The 24,939-nt window shown below is 41.1% G+C and overlaps 2 protein-coding genes across 6 annotated transcripts in view; both read right to left on the reverse strand.

Moving 5' to 3' along the window:
- The window catches only part of kat6b (K(lysine) acetyltransferase 6B), a 28,431-nt gene extending 22,631 nt beyond the window's left edge, over nucleotides 1-5,800 (reverse strand). Inside the window, exons 1-2 of one of the 4 annotated variants that reach the window (XM_050059539.1) lie at nucleotides 5,590-5,800; nucleotides 2,636-3,481 (exon numbers count right to left, since the gene is read on the reverse strand). In XM_050059539.1, the coding sequence (XP_049915496.1) occupies nucleotides 2,636-3,253 (618 nt within the window). In that variant the 5' untranslated portion in view covers nucleotides 3,254-3,481; nucleotides 5,590-5,800. Of the gene's footprint in view, nucleotides 1-2,635; nucleotides 3,482-3,905; nucleotides 4,380-5,589 lie in introns of those variants that run through there. The other 3 variants (XM_050059538.1, XM_050059541.1, XM_050059540.1) reach the window with 3 other exon arrangements.
- A 2,451-nt stretch (nucleotides 5,801-8,251) lies between these two features.
- LOC126400112 (adenosine kinase-like) overlaps nucleotides 8,252-24,939 on the reverse strand; it is a 143,456-nt gene continuing 126,768 nt past the window's right edge. For both annotated transcript variants that reach the window (XM_050060587.1, XM_050060588.1), the window contains 3 exons: nucleotides 22,025-22,139; nucleotides 11,009-11,095; nucleotides 8,252-10,687 (listed from right to left, as the gene is read on the reverse strand). In XM_050060587.1, the coding sequence (XP_049916544.1) occupies nucleotides 10,563-10,687; nucleotides 11,009-11,095; nucleotides 22,025-22,139 (327 nt within the window). In that variant the 3' untranslated portion in view covers nucleotides 8,252-10,562. The remainder of the gene's footprint in view (nucleotides 10,688-11,008; nucleotides 11,096-22,024; nucleotides 22,140-24,939) is intronic.

Here is a 24,939-nt window from a genome sequence, read left to right on the forward strand (position 1 = left end):
TTTAGACGACTCGACTAGTCTAAGCTTCAACTTCACTTTAAACATCTGGGAAACTAGTCCTAAGTAACATCCCTAAATGAAAGTATTCTTCATAATTCAAATGGACATAACTATTGCTAACAAAGTTATAAATGGTTTAGGTCACGTATCAAGCGAAAATGCTAAACATACTCTGCTTTCAGCTTCTCAAATGTGCTGATTTTTGTGTTTATATTGTAATAAATTGATTTTTAATCTGTTGGTCGGACAACAGACTCAGTTTGAAGAATGTTTTTACTATATTCAGACATCACATGGACTAAACGAATTGTAAAGATCAATCAATAATGAAAACAATTGCTAAGTAGCTGCAGCCCTACTTTTGTTTACTGGACTCCACAAAGTCTGTCCATTTAGCGCTTATCAAATCACATTCGCCCAGAGCAGAGATACATGGAGAAACATTATTATTTTGCCCTTGATCACAAGCTGTTCTATGCTATTATTGCTTAAGGATGCAGCCAAACAAGGCCTCAGTGTTGTGGCTATAACTTCTTGTTTATGTACAAAAAGTGTGTTTGATTTTTTTATCATGTAATATCATCATAAAATCAATGAATAAACAATTTTCTTGAGAGCCTTCAAACTCAGATTTGGGGCTAACAAACATCATAGATATGATTTATACAAGAGAATTATAGATACAAGCAAGAACATTAATGTAAAGAGACTGAAATTAATAAGACATCAGTGCTAATATGCAGCCTGTGCATACTGCTGATGAAATGCTCAGAGCTGATAGGCAAGGTTTTTTTTTTTTTTTTTTTTTTTTTTTATAAGACTTCACTTCATAACACAGTCTCCGCTGACTGAGCTATGAAGTCTAATCCAGGAACTGGAGAATTAATTTCCATCAGGAATATTCTCAGGCCTGGTGATTAAAACCAATAGCAATTTGCAATCTGCACAGCACAAAAAAATGCGAAAAATAGAGAAACAAACACAGCTGAAGAGATGCTGATGATTTACTTGGGGATTCTAAATTAAGTACATTACAGGAAATTATGCTGCTTCAAAAGAGCAGGCTGTCCTGAGTGAGGGGGTGGGGTCCTATTAGAAAACTGCTGGTAGAGAGAGAGAGAGAGCTCAAGTGGTTGCATAACGCAGCAAGGAAAAAAAAAAACTCATTCCTTGCCTTTGTTCCTGCCAGAGTCTCTTCAGAATCTAATAAACTCTAAACCAAGACTGCTCTTTTTTACCTCAAAGTATCTCTTATTCTCAACACACACACACTCACACACACACACACTTCAACAACTGAACAGGCAGAGATGTCTCATCCTTTGAAGTGAACGGTAAACCTGGACTGGGCTAGGTGATGTCATCAGGCTGGGAGCAATAGGTTGAAATGTTCTAAATGGAAAACAGCAGGCCCTCCTCAGTTATGAGAACCATCGCAGGACATTGTGTCTCTAAACAGTTCTCAGTTTCACTTTTGGCCTGACCACAGACACAGTCACAGTTGTGGCTGCAGTATCAAGGTGTCGCTTCCTGATTATTCACTGTGAAACTGGTGGGGAGCAGGGTGACATCTCTATAGCCTGATGCTGCTAGCCGCTTCAGCTGCATAACTTGTGCATAAGCTATTAGACCGCACTTCATCTTGACACACCATCTGCAAAAAAACCCTCACGACAAACTATCTAAATGACTGTACACTGCACTTTAGGGCCACGCAATGAAAACTATTTTCCATGAAACACTTTTCCTGTGCTCGACAGTGTCTTAAAATTGCAAAGCGAGTACAAAAGTGCTGTAATTTTATAGACTTTTGTCTACAGTGTGTGTTATAGCTAAGTGCCAGTAATAGAGACACGATCTCTGCAAACTATAAACCAGCCCTGAGGTGCCAAAAGCAGCAGAAACAATGCGACCTGGAAGTTTGTTTATATGGTTTTATTTCCTCTCTGGGGCATCTCTGTTAGCACAAAGGTCACACCAGCTGCATGCAGCCTGAGAATATTCTGTCCTACCACACATACTTCAGCTGCCATTTCTCAGCGCTATTTGTGACGGCTAGTTTCGGCTTGTGCCCTTGTAAATAACCGAAAAGAAATACCCCAAATCTGTTCTCTAATGCTTTGCTACTCACAAGACAGCCAGCCACATCCCTTAAGGTCATTAGGCTAGAGTTACATAACCTGTGGGAAGCCTACAGCAGACTGCCTACCACACACTGTCAGCATGACTTTCTGATTATCCAAGCTCTCATATTATGAAGACCAACAGCAGCACAGCCCCAAAGGGACACGCTCTAGATGGCGTTGTTTCTGACCTGCCAAGCTGGGGTTGCAAAGATTAAAACCACAATCATAAAATTCCTATTAAGCAAATGCTGCTCAGTGGTGGCCCAAACTTTCAAACTTCCTCCTTGGTAATGACATCATGGAAATGCCAGCGTTTACCCTCCAAAACAAGTCTTAAGTTCTCGCGAAACAAAGCTTCCCTACATGTGAGGGCTGGGTAAGAGGGTTGAAATCAATAACACATTACTAACAAGAATATTTAGGCAGACATGTTGTGGCCTTGTGGCTATGACAGACCCAAGTCCAGGGTGACATGCAGGGTGAGAATGCAGAGGCCAAGGTGTGTGTACCTGGTCTCGCTCATGAGGGAGGAGTGTCACTGATGACAGGACCAAGGGGGAAGCACTTGGACACCTGGAGCCCCTTCCCTCCGCACTGCCATGGCTGAGCTTATACCGCGGGCCATTCTTTAGCAACCTGCCGTTGTTGACTGACCGCTTGGCCGCCAGTCGTAACCTCTGCCGGAAAGCAGGGTTATCGACAATGTTTGAGAGGTCGTCCTGGTTCCTCAGGTACCTCTCGATGTTCTTTAGCGAGGAGCCATGGGTATCATCCAGGCCCTCGATGGCCCTCTTAAGTATTTTATTCCAATCAATATGGCGCAGATCGCTTGAATTCCATATAGATTCCTTTGATGGCACAGACACGTTTGCAGGCGGGATTGATCCAACTCTCCCGGGATTCCCTGGGTCCTTGTAGGAGGCGCTCCCCTTATTTGTAACCTTGAGAATAGAGCCATCGTGAACACTTAATTCCAACTGCTCAAGGACGGTCTTCTTGTCCAGTCCATGCGATGTGGCCACCGCATGACAGATCCTCTCCTCTGAGGGCCTCTGCTTTTGCCTTTTGATTTTCTGTATTGCTTCAAGAATCCACTCTGTGTACAGAGGGTTTGCAAGTTTTACCATGATTGAACAATTAGACTCACAAAAATGTGATCCATAAAGATTCCCCCTTTCTGCTGCTGAACACTGGGTACATCCACATCCTTAGCAAGGTCAAAAAGTTATGTTCCACGCCTGCATCCACATCTCAATCCTGGGGTGTGTGACGTAAAAGTTGAGGAAAAGTTGGCACAAGTAAATTCCACAATGGTAGCTGACCTGGAGGTTTATTTATTTAATCCCAGCTCAATTCTAAAAGAAGGAAACAAAATATGGTCAAATACATGTGTAAAATACAACCTCCCCTTTAATTATTTCCTTATAGTCACATTCACAAGCTATTTTACAACATATTGGACATAAAGGCGAAAGCAGAGGAATGCAGGACGTTAAAAATGTGTTAAAACATGAGAAACAGATGGATAAAAACAGATGAAGGAGCTGTCATGGTTGCTAAAGAAATTCGAGTGACTTAATCCACAGTCTGACACCATAATCCACACACCAAACCAGATGTCCATTTCAAAAGAGACTATTTTCGTAAAAGTAATAAGTTTTAACAGTATGACAGGTTGCTAGAAACTTCTACTGACTTCTGGGAAAGTACAAACAGTCTGTTTGACACGTACATATTTTCAAATTCCCTTCGCCATTAAAAAAAAAAAAACAAGTTCACCTTTATTTCTGCAGCACGCAGTTTTCCCAAAATGTCACCGTAACATTTCACACACAAACTGCTTTAAAAAACAACACACAAAACAAGGAAGATGGTATCAGACGTAAAGTTTAACCGTTACTTGTCCGCACGCGACTTTTGACAGCTCGACGTCCGCAGCGACGAACCGATCAGCGCGAGCCTCTCATGACAGATGTATAATCAATGTTCACTTCCTGACAGCTGCCGTTACGACGCTCGAGGCACGTCCGCAAACAACTGCGCGAGCCGTTTAACGACGGAGGGAACCGGTAATAACTACGTGACAAACCTAGAGTTGTGTTCCGCTGAGTTGAGCTGATAAATGACAGTGTTGCCAGCATTACTGATGTCACCTAAACAGTCGCCATTTTGTTACAATGTTGTAGTTTACATGAATCCGACATGACGCTGATTACAATCCAATGGAGTCTCATTAAACCTTACCTACACTAATGTGCCCTCCCTAGCAACTTCAATATTGGCTGTAAAGACAAGATCCGATTTCTGGTTTGATAAAGCACATGTCAATCTTTATGTATGAGCTCACTCTAAGAGGCACGGCACTGGCTGTATGATCTGTCACTTCACTCAATTGACCCGCCTCTTAAGGTGCCTTCAGTGATGAATTGATATCATTTACCTCCAGCGCTCATAATGTCGGAACTTACAGCTCCAACCGCGGCGACGGGACATTACTAAGTCATAAATACGCTATAACGGGCGTGAACTGCTCGAGTAACGATTAAACGGGATAAATATTTAACCTCATTTGCAAAGCGTTTAACGCCGGCCCACCTTTACTTAGATTCCTCCTTGAAACAGTTGGTTACACTTGAAAGTGATTTGGAACATTTTAGACTTTAATTGGCTGTTTGTTAAATCTATCATTTGTTTGCATAAAGCTGCTGCGCTGATTTAAAGTGGCACACGTTTAATATTTTCAATAAAAATCAGCTTCCAGGTAGCATATTCATGACTCCTGCAGGCTAAATGTGTCTAAGCTATCGCCTTTTCCTTCCCCCTTCCTCTTTATCTTCCTCCCCTTTTCATTATTTCCCCGAGAGGAGCCGTAATTCTCCTGATATTTAACGTTTAAACTGTGTGACGTTCAATTGGCGGCGATAAATAAACCTTCCGTTAAAGCTACAAAAAAAGTAGCTTCGCTTCCGACGTCTTCGCCAGACGGTGTTATAAACGTCCTGTGTTGCGCTGTGCAATGATGGCATGACCTCTTTATCACCATTAACTATCAAATATCTCCAATGAGGGAAAATAGTGAGCCCTGGAGGGGGGAAAAAAGACGTTCAGGGGGGAATACAAGTTAACACGACTGCCGGGAGAGTAGCTCCTTCATCACTGCTTCTCAATTATGTATCGCTAGTTTCTTTAGCTCCCATTTCTCAGCTTCAGCTCCGCTCTCGTTTTCCATATTTTATTAGGAAATGATACACACAGCCTCCTCGGGATTTTTCCACATCGTTTTTTTGTGTTAGATGTTACGCAAAAAAGCGACCTACCTATGTAATGTGTCGCCGCCGTGGGCGAGAAGACACAACAAATTCCAAGTTTCATGCAAGGACGAACATATAAGTAGTATGAAAGAAGAGATATTAAAAAAAAAAACGAGGGCACAGTGTAGCGTAAATATTTGCTGGTAGTTTACCTCTTCAAGTTTTTCCCCCCCTCGGATACTCCTCTTCATTATCGGGGAAACGTCGAAGGATACATGTGCGGCGACATATCCGAGCGATTTCGTGGGATTTGATCTCTTGAAACGAAGGCTGAAAAGCTTGCGCCGAGACATGGAGAGGACCTGATAACAACTAATTGAAAGGTTAATCTACATAGCAGCCTGTGACAAAGTGGTACCCTCCCCCTTCTTCTTCTTCCACTGTAGACATCCCTACTTCAGTGTAGTGAGCGGACCGTCGCCCCTTTAGTGCGCTCCTACAATGATATTGTCAATTTCACTTTTTTCCCCCCTCCATCAACACATCCACTGATCGAGCCAAGTGGGACATTTTTTAACACCTCACATTTTAGGGGGGTTGGATTGGATTAGCTTCACTTTTATGTCATATTAACATTTATCCCCCATGGGCATTTTTAACTTCCATTGATGTGCAGTGAGTGATATCAAATGTAAATCTGACATAAACACATATTTTATTTGAAAATGAACCACTCCTCGCACTGTCCAACACCACCCAGGGCAGTATAGGATATCATACACTAACACCATAATCTGCTAATTAACTCGCCCAAGGAAGAGCAATAGTTGTTAGCAATAATGTACATCATTAAATTTTCAGTCTTTAGATTTGGCGCTCCCCCCTTCGCTCAGTCTTCAGCAGCATTAGAAATGCAGGAAAGCTCATTTTTCATGCAGTAATACAGATGTAATTAGAGAGATAATTGGTAACTTCCCATCAGATTATAAACATACTGTACTGTACAGGCGGCTTCAAATGAAAACATTTAACCCTTGTAGGAAAAAAAGACATATTTGATGTGTAATTTGATTTGCATTCATTTAATTCACGTGTTAATAGTCTTGTCATTAAGCTTCTTATTACCTTCTATTGACCTCATTGATGTTTGCTATTTACCTGCGTGCCTTTTCCCCATTTATAGTGCTTATATCACTCAGAGTCTTGCTGCCATTCAGTCCTTGACATTTATTTCAGTCTATTCACTGATAATTTGTTGTAAACAAGCACAAATAAAATTCATTGAGGCGCCCGCTGTAAAATCCTGTTAAACCAGGTGCAATGGGAATAAAAGGGGGTTTAGTTTTCCTTGCGTTCAGGACTGGTGTCACGATGGAGGCGCTGACCAAACCTGCCTGTGTCTGGTTATAATGAATGCCACCCTGGGCCCCAGCAGGTCCTCCACTGCTGCATGGGTCCAGGGATAATTTGAATTGGAGCATGTGCCATTGCAATCTGCCCATCCCCCTCCTCAATCCCTGCCAACTGCCACACTGGTGTTCACAAACACTGCTGCCCATCTGCGGGGCAAAACACTGGCCAGGGCCCCAGTTACTCCTTTGCCTGCATTCAGAAAAATATATTCTGGCTGTGAACTCACTTTTGTAAGCGGATATCACAAAGTCAAGTTTTCCCTCACTTCAAAGTCGTTAACAGCGTATTTAACTCAAAACTGTGAATGAAAAGAGATTGTGTATATTGCTGCTATACAATAAAACTGGCGTTAAACATTTTCAAAAGGCCTCGGGCCCAGTAGATTACAAAACACTAAGCATAGTATAGTAAAATGTAAATTAAATGCACACATTTAACGTTTGATTTTCAACCCCTTGCATTCATTGAGCGAAGCAAAAGTTTACCAGGAAAAGTGAGAAAAGTATGTTTAGTAGTTTCCTTATTGTGGCAGGCATTCTCATTACTTGATCATGGCTCCCTCTTTTTGTGTTTGTGTTTTGCCATCTGTCATCTTGAGAAGCAAATGAACCAGCTGCCATGGAGTGTGATCTTGCCCAATCAGAAATGTGGTCCTTTTCAAAGCGCATCTGTGTGAAACCTTAAAAAATGCTGATGAAAAAAAAGTGTCTCAAAGTTGTTAATAACATTTTGGCTGGTGAATGTTTTCACCTAGATGCCCCTGATTAGCATAAATGCATAAACTATGCCTCATTAGAGGAAAAGGAGCTCTTGTGCGGGTAGTGTAGAAACTGGATTCCTCCTGTCACGCTCAGAGAAAATAAAAGAAAATATGATGTAACAGGTTGTTCTAGGGGAACAAAAAATGTTATTCTCAATCACACTTCTTTGTAGAACAGATGAGTGTTGAATTGTTTTCCACAAAACACTTGAGACACTGCCCAACACTTCTGCTGGCCCACAGTCAGTGGGAGGGGAGGGGAGGGGCCTCCCTCTGATCCTCGTCTCCAACCCCCAGCGACAGCACAGCTGGGTACGAAGGATCAGCCTAATTTTCAGGTCCCTCTAATGATCGCCACGAAGAGCAACCACTAATCCCTTAACTGAGAAAAATGATCTCCTGTAGCCCTGCAGTGCAGCTCCAGACCCCGAGAGTCCAGTTAGGACCCAACAAGCATGAGTGGGGGTGACTGAGCGGAGCCAGGACACCAGGCTGGTCCTGGTCCCCCCCTCCTCCTCCTCCTCCTCCTCCTCCTCCTCAGTCCCCTCCATAATGGAGGGTGTTGAGCTGTCCAAAAGTGATTAGCATGAGGGAGCCTCTGGCTGATTAAATAATGGGGAGATACACAAACCCTGTTGTTGCATTTTGGGTTTTGGGTATATTTAAAGAAATTTCAACAAATCTTAAAAGTCGAAACGTACTTTGTTTTAGTATAGGGGTATCTCAGTAGGATGAGCGTGATATATTTTATTTGCAATATTACAACAAAAAAATCTTAGCAGTTTTGTCTCATTATATACCATCACTTTTGGAAATGTAATCCCAAAGAATAAAGCCCCAGCCATAAATTCTTAAAGGAGCAGTTCATGCCAAAATCAAAAATACATATTTTTCCTCTTACCTGTAGCGCTGTTCAGTCTAGACTGGTTTGGTGTGAGCTGTTGCGTGTTGGAACTAGATGGCACTCGGCTTGTGGTGCTCAAAGTGCCCAAAAAATCCATTTTAAAAACTCGACAGCAATGTCTCATTCCAGAAATCATGACTTGGTTACTCAAGATAATCCACAGACGTTGTTGTGAGCAGTTTCATATTCAACTATTTTCTTTGTACAGAACTACATCCGCCAATGGTATTACTGTGCCGAAGAAAGCAACGCATTCCCACTCGTCAAATATCTGCGCTTGATCAGTGGCCCTACACGTCACACTATGACACTCTAGGTATCCCTCCAATGTCACATTTGGCAGCTCATGGACAACGTGTCAATTTACGCTTGTTACATGCAGCGTGTTGTCTTAAAATAAACTTCCATTTTCACAGGAAATGTACAGTTTCTGCCTGTTAAATGCACAGTCTCTTTTCTGAATAGACTTAGAACGCAGGTAAAAAACTTAGGTTTGGGCAACAAAAGCACGTGATTAGGTTTAAAGTACGTACATTCGTTACTAATGTACTTACTAATAACTTACTAATGTATTGTCATGTGACACACATCACTGGCATAGTACGCTTTACATATTAACACACTACACGGTTCTTAAAAAATAAAATAACTCAGTTGACTTTTGGTTCCACACAGGACACAGCGGACTCCCGGGTGAAAGTCCACAGTTGGTTTGACCCATTCACCAACCCTTCCACTCACCCTTTGCAGACTTTAATCTTTATACTAAGGCAGTTGCTCTAAGGGTCAAAAAATGCAGCTGCTCGATGTGTCTCATATCTCCACTAAAGGGTGCCTCAGTGCGTTGGTATCTGACTCGTCTTTGACGAGTTGGGAGTGAGATTGGGCTGAAGGAAGCATTTATCTACTGCTAGCTCACCTAGCACCACTAAGCTAGCTAACGTTACAGCTCATCCGAGACGGACGACATTAATGTTTACATTTCATTTAGATGCAAGCTTGCTTCTGTGTGGTGATACGGTTGGTAGGTGTAGTTTGGTAGAAACAAAACAGTTCCTACATGAAACTGCTCACAACAAGGTCTGTGGATTATCTTGAGTAACCGGGTCTTGATATCTGGAAAGAGACATTATATTAATTGGCTCTTTCAGCACCACAAGCCGAGCGCCATCTAGTTTCAATACACTTGAGAGAACGCAGACATCTCCGGAGCCTGTATCTCCAACAATTGGAACCTCACACCAGAACAATCTAGACTGATAAACAGCACCACAGGTAAGAGGAAACATATTTATGATGATTTTGGTGTGAACTGTCCCTTTAAAGGAATACTCAACTGAAAATGCACTATATTTAACAGTATGTAGTATCACAACATTCACCCTCTGCAGGCTTGAAAGAAGTCTTTAAGAAGTTTGTAGCTTCATGAAGGATGGCACTCATGGGTTACACTACTACAATCAGTACCTCTGTGGCACACTGTTGCCTGCTCATAGCTCAGAATCTCCAATGGAAGCAGCGTAATTAGCAATTTATTGGCAAATTTGTTTGGAAAATATTCAGCATGAGAATCGGCGGATTATGCAGCAGGAATGGTTTGAGAAGTTTCTGTCGATATTTTTTGGCAAACCCCTTTGGGTCACCATTAAAAATCGATCACAACTTCTGTGACTCGAAGCCAAATACAGCTGACGTAAAGGAGCAAACAAACTTTTCAGAGCCACATGTCCACAGAAACTTTTCAAACCTATCCTGCAGGATAATGCACTTTTCCACCACTGATCCATTTCTTCAGTATCATCGCAACAAGAGACGTGGTGCCGATACATTTTCCGGCCTACAGGCGTTCAGTTTTTGATACTCAAAAGATAGATTTTCAGTGGAATGCCCCTTTAAACAACCAGTTTATTCCAATATTTGATACTAGCACATTATGTGAATTGTATTAAAACATTTGAGCTGCTTATTCGAGCTTGATGAAATATTCAAGCTGCAGCACTTAGTCCCATGCAGTCAGTCATTGTAAATAGAAAAAATGTACACAAAATCCCAAAGCATACATATACAAGTATCTTGTGGAAAAGACGAGTGTGCAGTGCTTGGATGCATCAGTGAAAGTCTGGCTTCTCTGGGAAGGTGCATCCGACCCGTTGGATGATGACGTTGGCGGCGTAGTGTCCAGCCCGGATACACTCCTCCAACGGATGCTCTTGGATCAACGCATAGAGGAATCCTGGGTAGACAGAAGAGCAGAGGTCAACCTTTAACCCTCCATCACCTCTAAATTGTTTGGGGGGCAGTTAGCATTAATATGAGTCAGGTACTAATGGTTTCTGGAAGAAAGGGACAATGCTGGTTCATCCTCAACAGGACCCAAATGATGACTGTTTTATGTGGTGCTATGATCAGCTCATACCGAGTGAAAACAGCAGGCTAAATGTCACGCTCATATAATCTGGAGGCATTACTACATTACATAGTTGGCCGGTATCAAAGGTTAATTGGGATTGTACACAGAAATCAAGCTGTGTAGAGGGTGATTTTCGTGCTGTACCTCCCACAAAGGCGTCTCCAGCTCCGTTAGTGTCCACAATATCGTTTTGATCGATGTCCACAACTGGGAACATGACCGCCTTCTCACCTGTGGTCAGGAAACAAGACAGTCATTAATTAAAGTTGAGCACCAGTTTTTCTTTTCCTCCCAAGTTTGGGCTTCCTCTTTGATTATAAGTTGATATTGAGAAATTCACAGGTCATTTCACACAGCAAGGTTTGTTATGATTGGAGATAGTTGGTCGTTTGACTTCAGCAGTTTAGTATGGCATAGTTTTTTGGCTATACATAATTACATGTCCTCCGACCCATGTGACCACATAAGTCATGTGTTCATACCCTCTAATAGTATGAGAAGGTTGGAACAAACCCCTACTGGTGTCATACTGAAACACTGTCATACCTATACGTTCTATATAGCTGCCCGCGATCACAGTTTTAAACACACGGTTAATGTTGTAAAATGGTCGCAGTTACACCAAAACTAAGCCAAAACGTTAGTTTGTTTGTGTTATTGTGTGATTTTGATGTTTAGCTCAACTGCGACCAAGGTTAAGCAGCTCCCATGTTCAGTGAAGTAAACTAACTGTTTTTGTTCATGGAGTCTGGCTTTGAAGAAATAACTTTCACTTTCAGTTCAGTCCCTCATCAAAAAGGGCCTTTCTATTTGGATAGTACGGAGCATAAGACTTTGTAATCGATGTTTTGATATATTTTTGCTGTTGTAACCTATGGCTTAAAATCATCAAGACTTTCCCCCCATTTTTGGATTCTTTGTTCACTGGAGGCATGCGAGAAAATCTAAATTTTCTTCATGATTTCAACTGAACACGTGAGCAATTTCTATACAAATGGTCATTTAGGGGTGAGGTATTCCCTTAAAATAACTCAACACTGACTTTTGTTTTTACACAGGACTTGAACAGCTGTCTCATGGGTGAAAGTCCTGTGTTTGTTAAACCAATTCACACCACGGCCTCCTCATATTCAGACTTTGCTGCTCTTTATACTCTGTCACAGAGAGGTCGCTGCCTAACAACAACGTAAATAGGGGTCTTATTAAGCTGTGCGTACAAATAATACAGTTTACAATTTATAATACAACAAAATAACACAAGTAACAGTTAAAGAAGTAAAAGATAGTCTTAAAGGAAGTCAACATTAAACATTTAGCTTCGGTAAGGCAGGAAACTTCACTTAGCATCATTATGGTCACCAAAGCTGAATATCTACTGGCAGTATTTAAAGTGAGGGAACTATGAACCACACAAGCTTTGATTCAAAACACAGAGTCTGAAATGATACAGTGGTGCAAAACTCTCATTTACTTTCTCATAAGGCTACTAATGATTATCGTTTTTAGCCACGCTAACTGACCCTAACTTATCCTCTCGCACCACCATGAGGTTGATGTTTGTAGTTTTGAGTGAAATGTCTCAACAACTTTTGGATGGGTTGTGGTTATTTTTGGGACAGACCACAGTTACCCCCTCAGGATGAATTGTAATAACGTTGTTGATCCCTTAACTTCATCACTGATTAAAACATTTTACTTGTCCAATACTGGTTTACAACCAAATACCTGCCAAACAAAGGACGTTGCCATCAGCCTTGGCTGTACTTTTAGTGATGATTAGCAGATGTTATCATGCTAAGATGCTAATATGCTAAACCAAGGTGGTGAACATAGTAAACATTAATGACTGGTTTTGGAAATTAGCTTCAGCTACACAAACGTGTTCAACACATCGGACACTGCTTCTGCAACTGCCAATGTTTCTCTGTACTCGTCCCTTACAAGTGAACTGAACTAAACATCAGCATGTTAGCATCGTCACTCTGAGAATGTTAGCATGCTGATTTTAGAATTTAGCTCAAAGCCACCTCACAAAGTCGCTACCATGGCCATAGACTCTTATCTTATCTTTCTGGATAAATCTTTCGGTCTACCAAATGTCAAAAATAGTGATAACAAGTTCCCAGAGCCCATGGCTGTTTATTTTGTTCAACTAACAGCTGAAAATACAAATATAGGCTATTAATATACAAATATCTATAATAAAGAAGCAGCAGCAGCAAATCCTAGCATCTGAGAAGCTGTTTTTAGTGGATGTTTGCTTTATAAATTACATAAAGTAAACAATTTAATATGAAAATTGTTCTTTTCTGTCTGTAGACAAATTGACATTTAACTATTTTTTCAGTACAAATTACTATAATAATAACAATAATAATAATAATGATGATGATGATAATGATGACAAACATAATGATGATAATAATATTAGGACTTATATAGCACCTTTCAAGGTGCCCTAGGCTGCTTTACAGAGTAAGAAATAAAAAGATAAACAAATGCATAAGCAAAATAGAAATGGGGAAAAAAGCAACAAAACAAAACAAAGAAAAAAACAGAAATTTTAAACGTTAAATTAAGGGACACTTCTGTATATTAAATAATGCAACGTCCTGCAGTGGCTTGAATAAATGCTCCAAAAGCAACAGATGATCCAATTCAACATCTCCAAAGCTTTAGGTGCACGCTCTTATAAATTAAAAACAATGCAAGAACAGTTGCTGTAAGTCCTTTCAGATCAAAATGGAATCCATTAAATGAGGGCCTCTTTATTATCTTCAGTGGATTATATTGCTTCAATTATCAGTAGCATATGCACTTCAAAGGGACTTTCAGTTTAAAGGAGAGGGGGGGAAAAAAGAAACAAAAAATCTACCAGATGACAAAGTCTCGAGGTGTAGAGTGACATTAAATCAGCAACTTATGTCAGAACAATCTAAACCACACACACAATCTTCAAACAATCCAAGGGCTCTGGTGCCGACGTGAACCTTCAAAAAGGTGCAGGAGACAAAAGACTGACATGTGGATAAAAGGAACACGAGGAGGCTGACAGACCTCTTATTGAGAGAAAAAGGTTGGAAGTTTAAGGAGAACACGAGAAAAAAAAACTACAGAAAGTTGTTTAATGAGGCTCCCTGCTAATCTAACAATGGCTCACAGAATATCTGTGCAGCAGATAAGACGCCCCCCGCCTTATCAGTTTTTGAATACATTTCTGCTCTTGTCCTACAGGGCAAAAGATACACAACCTGCAGCCGCGCATATGCTCAACACCTGATGTCAAGAAAATTACTGTAATACACCAACTGTGAGAGAAACGGTATCAAGTTGTGGCTGAAAACGACATCTTGGAGAGCAGAATGGGACTGTATTCCAGGTCAGGTACTGAAGACGCATCAGATAAAGACTCAGATTGTGTTTTCATAATGACACATTTTCTCTTTAAAGGGGAAAGCAGGAGATTGTCACTTTGATAATAAATTACAATAAGACAAGAATCCTTTTAGGATCAGCTAATTAGTAGCATAACGACTTTGCTTAATTAATGCCACAGATGAAGCTTGAGAATCCTCCTCCCTCTTGAAACGATTAACCGCAATGGAAAATGTGCTAATAATAAATCACAGTTATGTCACTTATTCCACAGTTAAGAAACGTTAGATGTGGTTGTGCTCGTGCGGCGCACTTTGCGGCTATAAAACCGGATGTTTTAAAACTTGAAGCTGCTGCACTTGTTCGGCACACAATCTGCTGTTCATTAGACCCCAGGAATCAAATACAAATAGCTGTGTAAATATGTTTACAGTAGTTAAAAGAGACGGTTACCCTCTGCAGTGTGGGTGGTGCAGGAGGAGTCGGGTCTTGTTAGAAAGACAGTATGCATCCAGGTAACCTCTCGCATGAAGCACATCTTTGTGATAACACTACATCCAGAGGTGTCAAAATTCACTGAACAAATCTAAATCTGTTAGACCTACGGCTTTGTTGTCGCAACCAACAGTTCGGGATGTGGTTTCTTTTAACCTCTTACACTCCGCTCTTCCCTACCATAGACCCATTTTTGTCTTTTTTTGGGCAGGACAGAGGATCTTTAGCAGCAGATCGCAGATCAACAGTATATTCCACACAGAAGTAGAATACATCATCTGAAAGCAGGGCACCTGAAGATTAATTTGAGATGCAGTATGGAAGTATATGATGGCCATTCCCATGCTCAATTATGTCTCATGAGTTGCTGCAGCAAGAACTTATAAAAATGTTTACAATTCAATTCAAAATACCACATTGAAGACCTTGAGGAACACCACTGAAAAGACGTTTGACATTTGGAGATTTCTGTAAGAACTGCATTTTTCTGTGATTGGATGGTGAGCACTTCTGTTCAGGAAACTGCTGAGAAACTGCCCTATATGCCCAAGGTCTCTAATATGTGTTTGTACAGTTTCATAAGGCTGTGATTACCGCAGAGGTCACAATAGGTCATTTTATGCAGTTATTTTCATTTCAAAAAAATGATTTCACTACAATGACATGGTTAGTATGGAGGCTAACATCATTACACATGAGAAAAATGGGCTCATTGAATCCAAAAGTGCCTTAGCTTTCCAATCATACACAATATATGCAATTCTAAGACTGTTAAGCTGCTTACATATTGTAAAAATGTTTTATTTTCGCCTATTGTGTTGGAATATTTCTGCATACTGCATATTCCAATACAATAGGCAAAAATAAAACACTTGTACTACATTAGAAAAACTGCATAGGACTAGCATAAAGTGGACATGACTGTAAAGGGGAGACATTCAGATATCTTGAAGTTAGATGTCAAGGGACCCCTGCGAAAATGGCCATACCAGTTTTGCCCTTGCCAAAATTTTGCCTACCTCTGGAGCGTTATTTATCCCGTTATTCCATCCATCTTTATTCTAGCTTTAAAATCAGCCCGCAACAGCATTTACTGTAGCTCGAAAGTACTAATCAGTTTTGGAAGTTCTTTAAATATTTTGTAAAACGTGAATGTGAACATGTGAATTTGAATGTTCACACCAGACGACTTTCAAAGTCATCAGGCTGCTGTAGTGTTCAGGCTACGCAACTTAATGTCTTGTAATCAGGAGTCTTGAAGTCCTTGTGGTTTACACACTAGTCCCATATAAATATGTGATGTGTGGGTCGAACCACAATCTGGGCACGGACAGGTGCTTACTAGTAAATAACAAAGTAAAAATGTGAGAAGGCAGTATTCCAAGTATTTTATTAGGCTGATATCTAGGGTTGGGTATTGTTTAAAAATATCAATACCAGCACCACTACCAGTTCCCTTAAAATGATACTGATACCAACAGAGTACTTCTTTCGATACCCATGATGTTAATAAGTTGGTGAACGTTTTGGTGGCACCTTGGCACGCTGAACTGCCAACTCCGTCAAACACACTGTGCTCGATTCCACTACACCAGACTGTATGGGTTGTAGCTGCTGCAGGAATGTGAGCTCTGCGACAGAGAAAGCTGCGAGACCCGGCCTAGCCGTGCACACACTCAGTGACACAATGAGTTTAACAACACAGTCAAACTGTTTCTGTGTCAGTGTGAGTTGGTTGGGACGGTTTGACAGCTCGGTGTTAAACGTTACCCGCTGCTACGTTAGCTTATGCTAACTGGGCAGATAGTGAACTGACCATTCACAGAGGAGAGCAGCTCCAGAGACGGGAGCAACAGCAAGTTTGTTTGGATTGTTTAACGCCTGGGCAGACGTTGAACTGACCGTTCGCTAACAAGAGCGGGACTGTCTGGGATCAGACCCCCAACACAAAAAGGATCGAATGCAGGTATTGTTTGACTGGAAACGTTACTTGGTACTGGGTTAGTTCAGTCAATACCTGAGAGGTACTGATACCCAGCCCTACTAATACCTTACGGAACAATTGCCTGCAATAATCCACCTTTCACATTCTCTTTCCCTGTCTCTGCCACTTTCTGTCTCCCTTTTAAATACACTTTGGAACACACACCTTGGAAAACGTCATGGCACCAATTGTCTGTCCTAAACTTGTGTCTTGTACTCTCATTGGCTGTAGTTTGCTGACATAGTCCCCTACAGGTCTACATATTTAGCATGCTAGATATCTGGGGAGAGTCTGCATTAATGGGTGAGACCTTTTAGCTCATGTCTTTGAACAGTTCACACATTGTGCCTGAGTGCTGCTTTGCAAGCGCATAGCCAACGCCGATTCGCCTCTGATCTGGGGCTTTTGTCAGGGCGCTCCAGAAACTGTCGGCGAGTGGAAAATCAGGGCTAAAGTCATGTAGTGTGAACTAGGCATAAGAGACATACTTTTCAACATTTCTCTGTTATTGATGGCCTTTACAGAACTTTTTAAACACGGTTTCTAAAAGCATGGCACGATAGACGTCCAATATTTCTCCTCCTTCTATCATCACGGCCAAAGTTAAAGTTTGTGCTCTGCTGTGAGGAAAGTTCACATAACCTCATTGATGCAAATTATTAAATTTGACTGACATGTTAACTCGGGTTACAGTCCAACAAATCCCCAGCTGCCTGTAACAAAGATCTCATTGGCAAAAATCTGTCATGGAAATGGCAATAAAAAAAAAACATTCCTGCCAAAATACTCAGACTCTGTTGTTCCTGGCTTGTAGAGGGTCTAAAAACATCACTTTGCAGAAACTCATTTCACATTTCACTGTAATGAGATCGGCAACATTTATTTTCAATCAATACAACTCTGCTGTACTTTTTCACACTAACATATTCTTGTTCCTAGAGTTTGGTTTGACAAAATGAGTGAAGCAGCAGATTGGTGCTGGATATGTGGGAGTGTAGTATGGCTGTGCTTTGACAGGTAACCTGCAACAGCGAGAAAAAAAAAAAACTGTGAGAAAAGCCTAGAAGGAATTCAAATACTTCCTTTGAGTAAGCTATAATTGTGTGCTTTTGTTAATTCGCTCTTCATAATTCCCTCATTACAACTCTTGAATGGTGGTGATTAAACTTAAGAAATTCTTTCAACAGGCGTCTGTTTGAAATGAGTATCAATTAAGTCCTTTATTATTGGCTATTCTTTTTAACAATGCCAATTCACAGCACAACACTGACTGAGAAAATGCTCTCCTGTTAAAAAAAAGGCGACTGTACATGCAAATAAGACGACCTCAGCTTTATTGGAAAATGAGCATATGGAGGGTTGTTCTGACTCTCAAATTATTACATGCTCCACTTGGTTGTGTTCCAGCGCTCACTATTGTTGCTTTGACAGAAAGCAGGTAGATCAAATAGTCGGCACATCATTAAAATTAACTTTGATCCTGTCACACTTTATCATCTACAAAACAATTAATATGTCATTTTAAATCCTGCTAAATGACTGGGAATTACACACGACTATTAAGCTGAGAGCCATGAGCTGAAGTACTCAGAGTTTAAGTACATCTTTATGTGAGAAACTTCCCCGAGAATACGTCTTCTTCTTCTGGAACGCTTCCTCTTGCGTTTCAGCCAAACTCGGAGCCTCGGAGAGGAAAACAAACGTTACCGCTTTCTTGGCAAAACGCGACAGGTTAGAAGCAAGTTGACATTCAATCTGTTTCCCTATCATAACCAGCATCTTTGTTCACAATTGAGTTAGAAAGAAAAAACTACATATGCCTGTAATTACCGTAACCACAGGAAAAAGATCATCGCCAACCAATATCCTTTCAGGGAGACATGAAAGAAAACACTTCAGCGTGAGATGCCAAGGGAAAAGAGAGGAGGTCTTTCTCATTGCGCAGGATGTTAATTGATTTTGTCCTTCGTGAAGTACAGAACATAAACATCCCGCTTTTTAAAACAGACTACTAAGATTTCTTCAAGTAGATAATTCTGCGACGTTTCATCTACTGTAACTTTGGGGAGAATGACAAACAAACTGGCTTTAAAATAAAAAGAACATTTTGCCTTGCAGCCAGTATTCACTCCTCAGGCTGCCTCATGTGATTAACATGTATAGATTGGGCCTTTTTTCCGAAGTTGAAATCTGCCTGCTCGGCCCCCTTGAGAGCCCTAAAACTCGCCGAGGAGCGGAGTCAGGCTTTATCAAGTCCTTATCAGCGATTAGAGCAGCAGCCCCCGCTGAATGATCGTTTATTAGATCTCCTCACCGTTAAGGTTCAGGGCACAATGATCTTAATTACTGCTTTAATGGGTGTATAAGCAAAAGCCCAGTGTAGTTCGGCGGTGTCAGTGGCAGCTAAATAAAGGGCCATTTCCCCTGCTCCCACCTCTTAAAAGGCACGTTTGAAGCAATGGTGTGATGAAAGGCTCCAAATGAACGGCAGGAAAAAAAGAACAATAACAAATTGACATCTCTTTTTGGAGAATTATACCACAGGGGAAGGCATTCTCCCATCCTTAATCACTATAAAATGGTTTAACATGACATGCAGAGGCTGGCAAATGATCAAATCCTGACAGGAGGACAAATTGCAAACAAAATGAGAGATCAAGTTTATTAGAGCGCCGCCTCTGGGAAATGAAAATCTTTAATTCTCTTTTTACATTGACATTTATTTGGCTGGCATGAATAGCGATGTTCACACATACTGTACACACACACACACATACACCCGCGCGTGCACACTGATTCTGCTGCACCTACTACTGTAACTGCTCCAGTGCAATGATAGCACAGTCAATGACATTTATCATGTTTGCCTTTGTAGATGACATCTGAAACACATTGTCTTTCATCCCGCCTGCATTCATCATGTATTTTATATAAAGTTCACAGCGGCGCACAGCTCTGTCTTCATGCAGGAGCAATGAGAGCAGCAGGCAGGAATTATCCATCACCTCCAGGACAATGGATTGATTCTTGTTCTTTTAAACTGTCGGGCTTCTGCTTAAAAATCTCTTTTCAAATTCTCATGAAAGGAAATGTACTTCCAGGAATTCCGCTTTGAAAATGAAAATTAGATTAGCTTAATTAAAATATATGCTATTAATTAGGACTGGGCAATAACTCAGTGTTATAATTTATTGATAAATGCAGCCTCGTCACCAGAAGCAAATGTTGCCATTGTATGTTTCTGCAAATCACAAATACGTTATATTTGCATATTCTGTATGCATATCAATGTTTCTAAATTGATGTGGTGTATGTTTGCCAAGCTGTAGACCGCTGCTCAAGACCAACAAAAATCAAATCATTGCTGAGTTTCCATCGGCATTTTAGGCACCAAGCGTGTTTCTTTTTAAGGACTCGTAGCTTTTTTAACAGCGTCTTTTTCAGCACCATATGTGGGTGTTTTTTTTTAAATTTTTTATTGCGTCCTATCACTGTTTCCTGCAGATTTCAGCCCCCGAAACTTAAGTATTTTTTAAGGACCTGTCGCTATGTTACCAGCGGCTTTTTAGGCACCAAATGTGGGTGTTCTTCAGCGACCTGTTGCTGTTTTCTGCAGTATTTTAGCCCCAAAACCTGGGTGTTTTTTAGTGAACCGTAACTGTTTTTCTGGTGGGGATAGTTCGACTAGAAGTGGTTGTTTTTTACTGAGACATCACTGCATTTCCTGCTGGGATAGTGGCACAGAAAGCAAGCGTTTTTTTTTTTACCAAGACTGCTGCTTTCCATTGGTAATAGTGCCTATTTTAAGCTAACACATGACCTTTTCCTAACCTTAACCAAGTGGTTTTTGCACCTAAACCTAACCACAAGTTAACAACGTTAAAATGTAAAGTCACTACGTATCCGCTACATAATAATGTCCAAATACAACGCATCTGAGGTTTGCAGAAACGTACAATGCCAACATTTTTCCTGCTGACTGGGTTGATTAATGTCAACCTAATGCATCATAGTCCAATAATCTCTCCTTTCAGCTCTGTTTTTGTTCTCCACCAACACCTGAGGGAAATATCTTGCTCTTTAGTGGCCATGTTACAGTCTTCACCAGCCAGTTGCTAATGTGTTGCTAAAGTGGCCTGCTGCAGCTGTAAACAACACTGAAGAGAGCAAACCAAAACTGTAAAGTTGCGGGTTGTAAAACAGTGAGTTAAAAGATTAAAAATCATTTGTAGAGCCGAGGAGAACTGCAGAGACGGATAATAACTCTGTGGGTTCCCTTTTCAGATTGCACACAGTTATTTTATCCATTGTTAATATAAAAATATTGATCGCAGCCACTTTATTATACCAAGATAGTCTCTTGAGCGTCCTGGCCAAAATGGCAGCTCACTCTACTGACAATAAAAGAAAAATCCCAGTAGAAAATACAGAAAAGACACAATTAATTTTTGCTTGCTTAATAATGCCATTGGTGACACGCTGTACAAAGCTTCAGCTGGTAAATACTCCTGCCAGCAGTAGGAAATTGAGGACACTGTACACATGTGAAGACAGTGTCCTATAGTCCTGCTGTAACTGTGCCTCTCTGCAGTCCCCAGTGATGAGTGATATGTTGGAGTCTTTACCTGAGGCCATCTCTCCCCGTGCACAGCTACTCTGAACTGCAAGGGCAACGAGGAGAGACACCCTGTGGCTCCAAACAAAGGCGAAGGCTCCCAGCAGTAATCGGAAACTATCGTCTCTCCCCACGCCGCTTAAACCCGCAACCCCTGCTCAGTTATGATGACACTGCCTTTTAATGTCCCACTAACAAATATGCCCCCGAATCAAAGGAAATTGGATTGATTTCAGCACCGATGTTGTCAACCTCCCCTCAAGGTCACTCTGCCAGCGTTTTGCAGGAAGAAAAAAAAGGGCAGGATGTAAGAGTTGAAGCATTAAAAATTGCTGAGGACCGGTCTGGAGTCTGTCCAAGACAAAGTTAGAAGTACTTCACAAATCAATGCCTGCTCTCTGCATCCCCCACACTTCTTTTATGCTCTGAAATGACAGAATGTAGTGCAAGCATTCTTTTTTTTAACATCTGGTGTCAATATTTCAGGTTAACTTCAAAGAAATTACTGATAGCATTCGGCCCTCTTCAGTCAGCGATCTACCGTCTATTTAAGGCTGCGTTCTGCAATTTTTGAGATATGAGGTTTAAGTGAAGGGTAAAGATGTCCAAAAGGGGCCAAAGTTGGGATGGCTTCGAGTGGTACTCAAGTGGGAATATAAGCAGACAAATACGGAAAACAAACATGGCCTACCAACAGTTGCAACGGTGTCGTCCTTGCCCTGGGTGAACACCACCACTCGCTGCCTCTTCATATTCTCCTTGGGGAGGTTTTGGGTCTTCTTTGCAATCTCTCCAATGTCATCTGTCTGTAAAAAAACACCAAACCACTGTTAAACTGAATGAATGCATCGTGAAGAGCTATTTCTGAGGAGTTATTTAAAGATCACAATTGTGACTGAGAGAGGTCAGATTTTTTTTCCCAATCTTGGCAGACGGATCAAGCGATAATGAAACCAGATGGGCTATGAAACCGCTTCGAAAAAGATCAATAGGAGTGCTCGATGATGTTTCCATGCAGTTATGGGCGAGCTGTAAAATATTAGAATGTCATATTCCCTAAGTGAGATGAAAATAAGCATGTGAAGATATGCTGTTGTCAGATAAAGCTACTTCTGAGCTGAAGGGATAGGTGGTGCGTGTACTGTATCATTCTCTTCCTGAAACAGGCCATCTCTCCTCAGCATCTGCACAGAATGGATATTCTCGCCTGGAGACGACAGAACTCTCCGGAGTGCTTGCCTTTGATCATGAGAGGGATAAAAAAACCCACACCTGTCAGTGCTACTTTATTATTAACTCATCATGATGTACTATGAGCAGGTGGAATGTCTTTATCGCCCGTCTCGCAGTGGGGTGGACTCTGCTTTTCCATAATACAGCACACTGAGGAGCTAGCATTAAGGGTCGCCGACGCCTCTAGCATCTGTGTCAAAGCTAACACTCGAGCACCTTCAGGGCGAGCAAATACCGTGGTTATGGGAGTAATCAGAGAGATAGGCTCCAGCCTGATACCACCAGCCACACTGGCTCACTCAAACCAATGAGCTTTTACACCTCTAAATGCCTCCCAAATGTCCTTTAATCAGCCCTGAGAGGTCCGGGGAGACCCTGGGCCGAGGAAAAATGGGTGTAACACTCTAAGTAAGTGCTAATGGTGAGGTTAATACAGAGGCTGTTAGCAGGCGATGGTGAAAAAAAAAAGGCAATTTGTCACTGTGACTGGATGTAACCACAAGCACTCCTCCAGACACTGAATGCAAACCGCACAAGGCTTCGGCACATTGTCACCCTTCGGTTTTATGTTCCCCGACATAAAAAAGGCGCTCTACTCAGGTTTAGGAGCTAAAAGGTTCTAAGGGCCAGAGGTGGTAGGGTAAGCATCATGGCTGTTGAGCAGGGTAAGCTACGCTCACACAAACACACACGACTTGCTCCTTTTTGCCTGGCAGAAACACTTACCTGACGAGTTCCTGCGGCAAAACAATGCAGAAAAATAAGTGCAAAACAAATGAATTGACAAATGATACGGTCAATTTAGTTTACTGCTGACAAATGGCAATATTTACGATTGTGCGGCAATTGATCAGACATAAATCAACAAAGCGTGAAATATAAAAGCTTCATGAGGGTGTTAAATTGTGTTTCTGTGTTGAAGCCAGTGAGAAAGTGATCGTCTCCACTGCAGGCTGTTTGACAAACACTGCCAGGGAAAGATTCAATCAGAGCTGCGATGTAGATAGTTCTTTGAGCATTTAAAGGAAACAGATCACAATCAGGGCGACTGTGTTCAGATCTGCTGATTGCTGTTTTGGAGAGGATGAGTTTTTTTTGTGTCTTGTATTTACACTGAAGAGGTGCTGCTGTCACTTCTGTTAGTCATCTATAATGTGAAGATGACACTGTTTCAGAATACATTATGAGTGCATCATGTCAGATATTGACAACTGGGCAGCAACAAAATCCAATGATGGCATCGCTCAAAAGTGCCCCACTGACCAATATACTGGACTTTAACTGAATATAAATCAACCTCACTGCCCTAAAAAGAGTCAAACTGCATATAGAGACACACTCCTGTACACTGCATTTCTTACTGTTAGCTGTCTTTCAGATATTTTGTGTACATTTCTTATAGTAGATATATAATATTGATGATATATTCAAATTGTGTTACACTTTTACAAAAGTCTGCTGTCAAATTTCATGATTGACCGTGTCTCAAATTCCATCAGACATTCCATTTAGTACACTGTGAGACTTTTTACTATATCAAAAATCTTAGTATGAAACCAATAGTACACGAATTGCATACTATTTTTACTGAAATATAAATATATATATACACTACACTGGCATATATTTCCCACAAAGCAATGTGATAAAAGTAGGGCTGTCAAAATAATGCGTTAATTTTGATTAACTGATCACAGAGAAAATGACGCTGATTAAACACGTTTCTACGTAAAACTACGTTTTGTCACATGATGGAGGCAGATGAGACGACACTACTTGCCCCTGTGAATGGAACATTTGCATTTAAAAATGCCCCACATTTTCATACCATCATAGTACTGCAAACCTGAAATATCACCTCAACGCAAAGTATTTAGCAGCGAACCCTGATGTCCGAGCTAGCACAGCCTCTGATGCTAGCACTAGCAGCTCGCCTCGTCAATCCACACTCCACCAGGCGTTCACACGCAAACTGAGTAAGTCTACCTGGACACAGGGAGACAACTGTGTCCAAAATCCAGCAGCTTGACTATGACACATCTGCCAAAATTCATTTGAATTGAATTTTTAAAAATAGTTTCACAGCAAAAGTTGATGTAGGTGATTAATTTAGACTAATTAATCACAGAGCATGTATTTAATTGGATTAATTATTTTAATGGCTTGACAGCTCTGTCACATAAAAAAAGGCTTCTGTCAAAGTGTAAGTATAAGATTTCCCTTTGCTAGGCAGAATATATTTTTTAAACTGACGGTAGAGCTTTAGATGGCACTGGCTACCATGGTTAGACATCTCCAATCACCAAGGCAGCTCTCAGGAGATGACGTCGTAAACCTAGCTTGGTGTGTTCGAAAAGATACATACTACTGTTT

Source organism: Epinephelus moara, chromosome 13 (genome assembly GCF_006386435.1).
Source record: "Epinephelus moara isolate mb chromosome 13, YSFRI_EMoa_1.0, whole genome shotgun sequence".
Taxonomy (NCBI): domain Eukaryota; kingdom Metazoa; phylum Chordata; class Actinopteri; order Perciformes; family Serranidae; genus Epinephelus; species Epinephelus moara.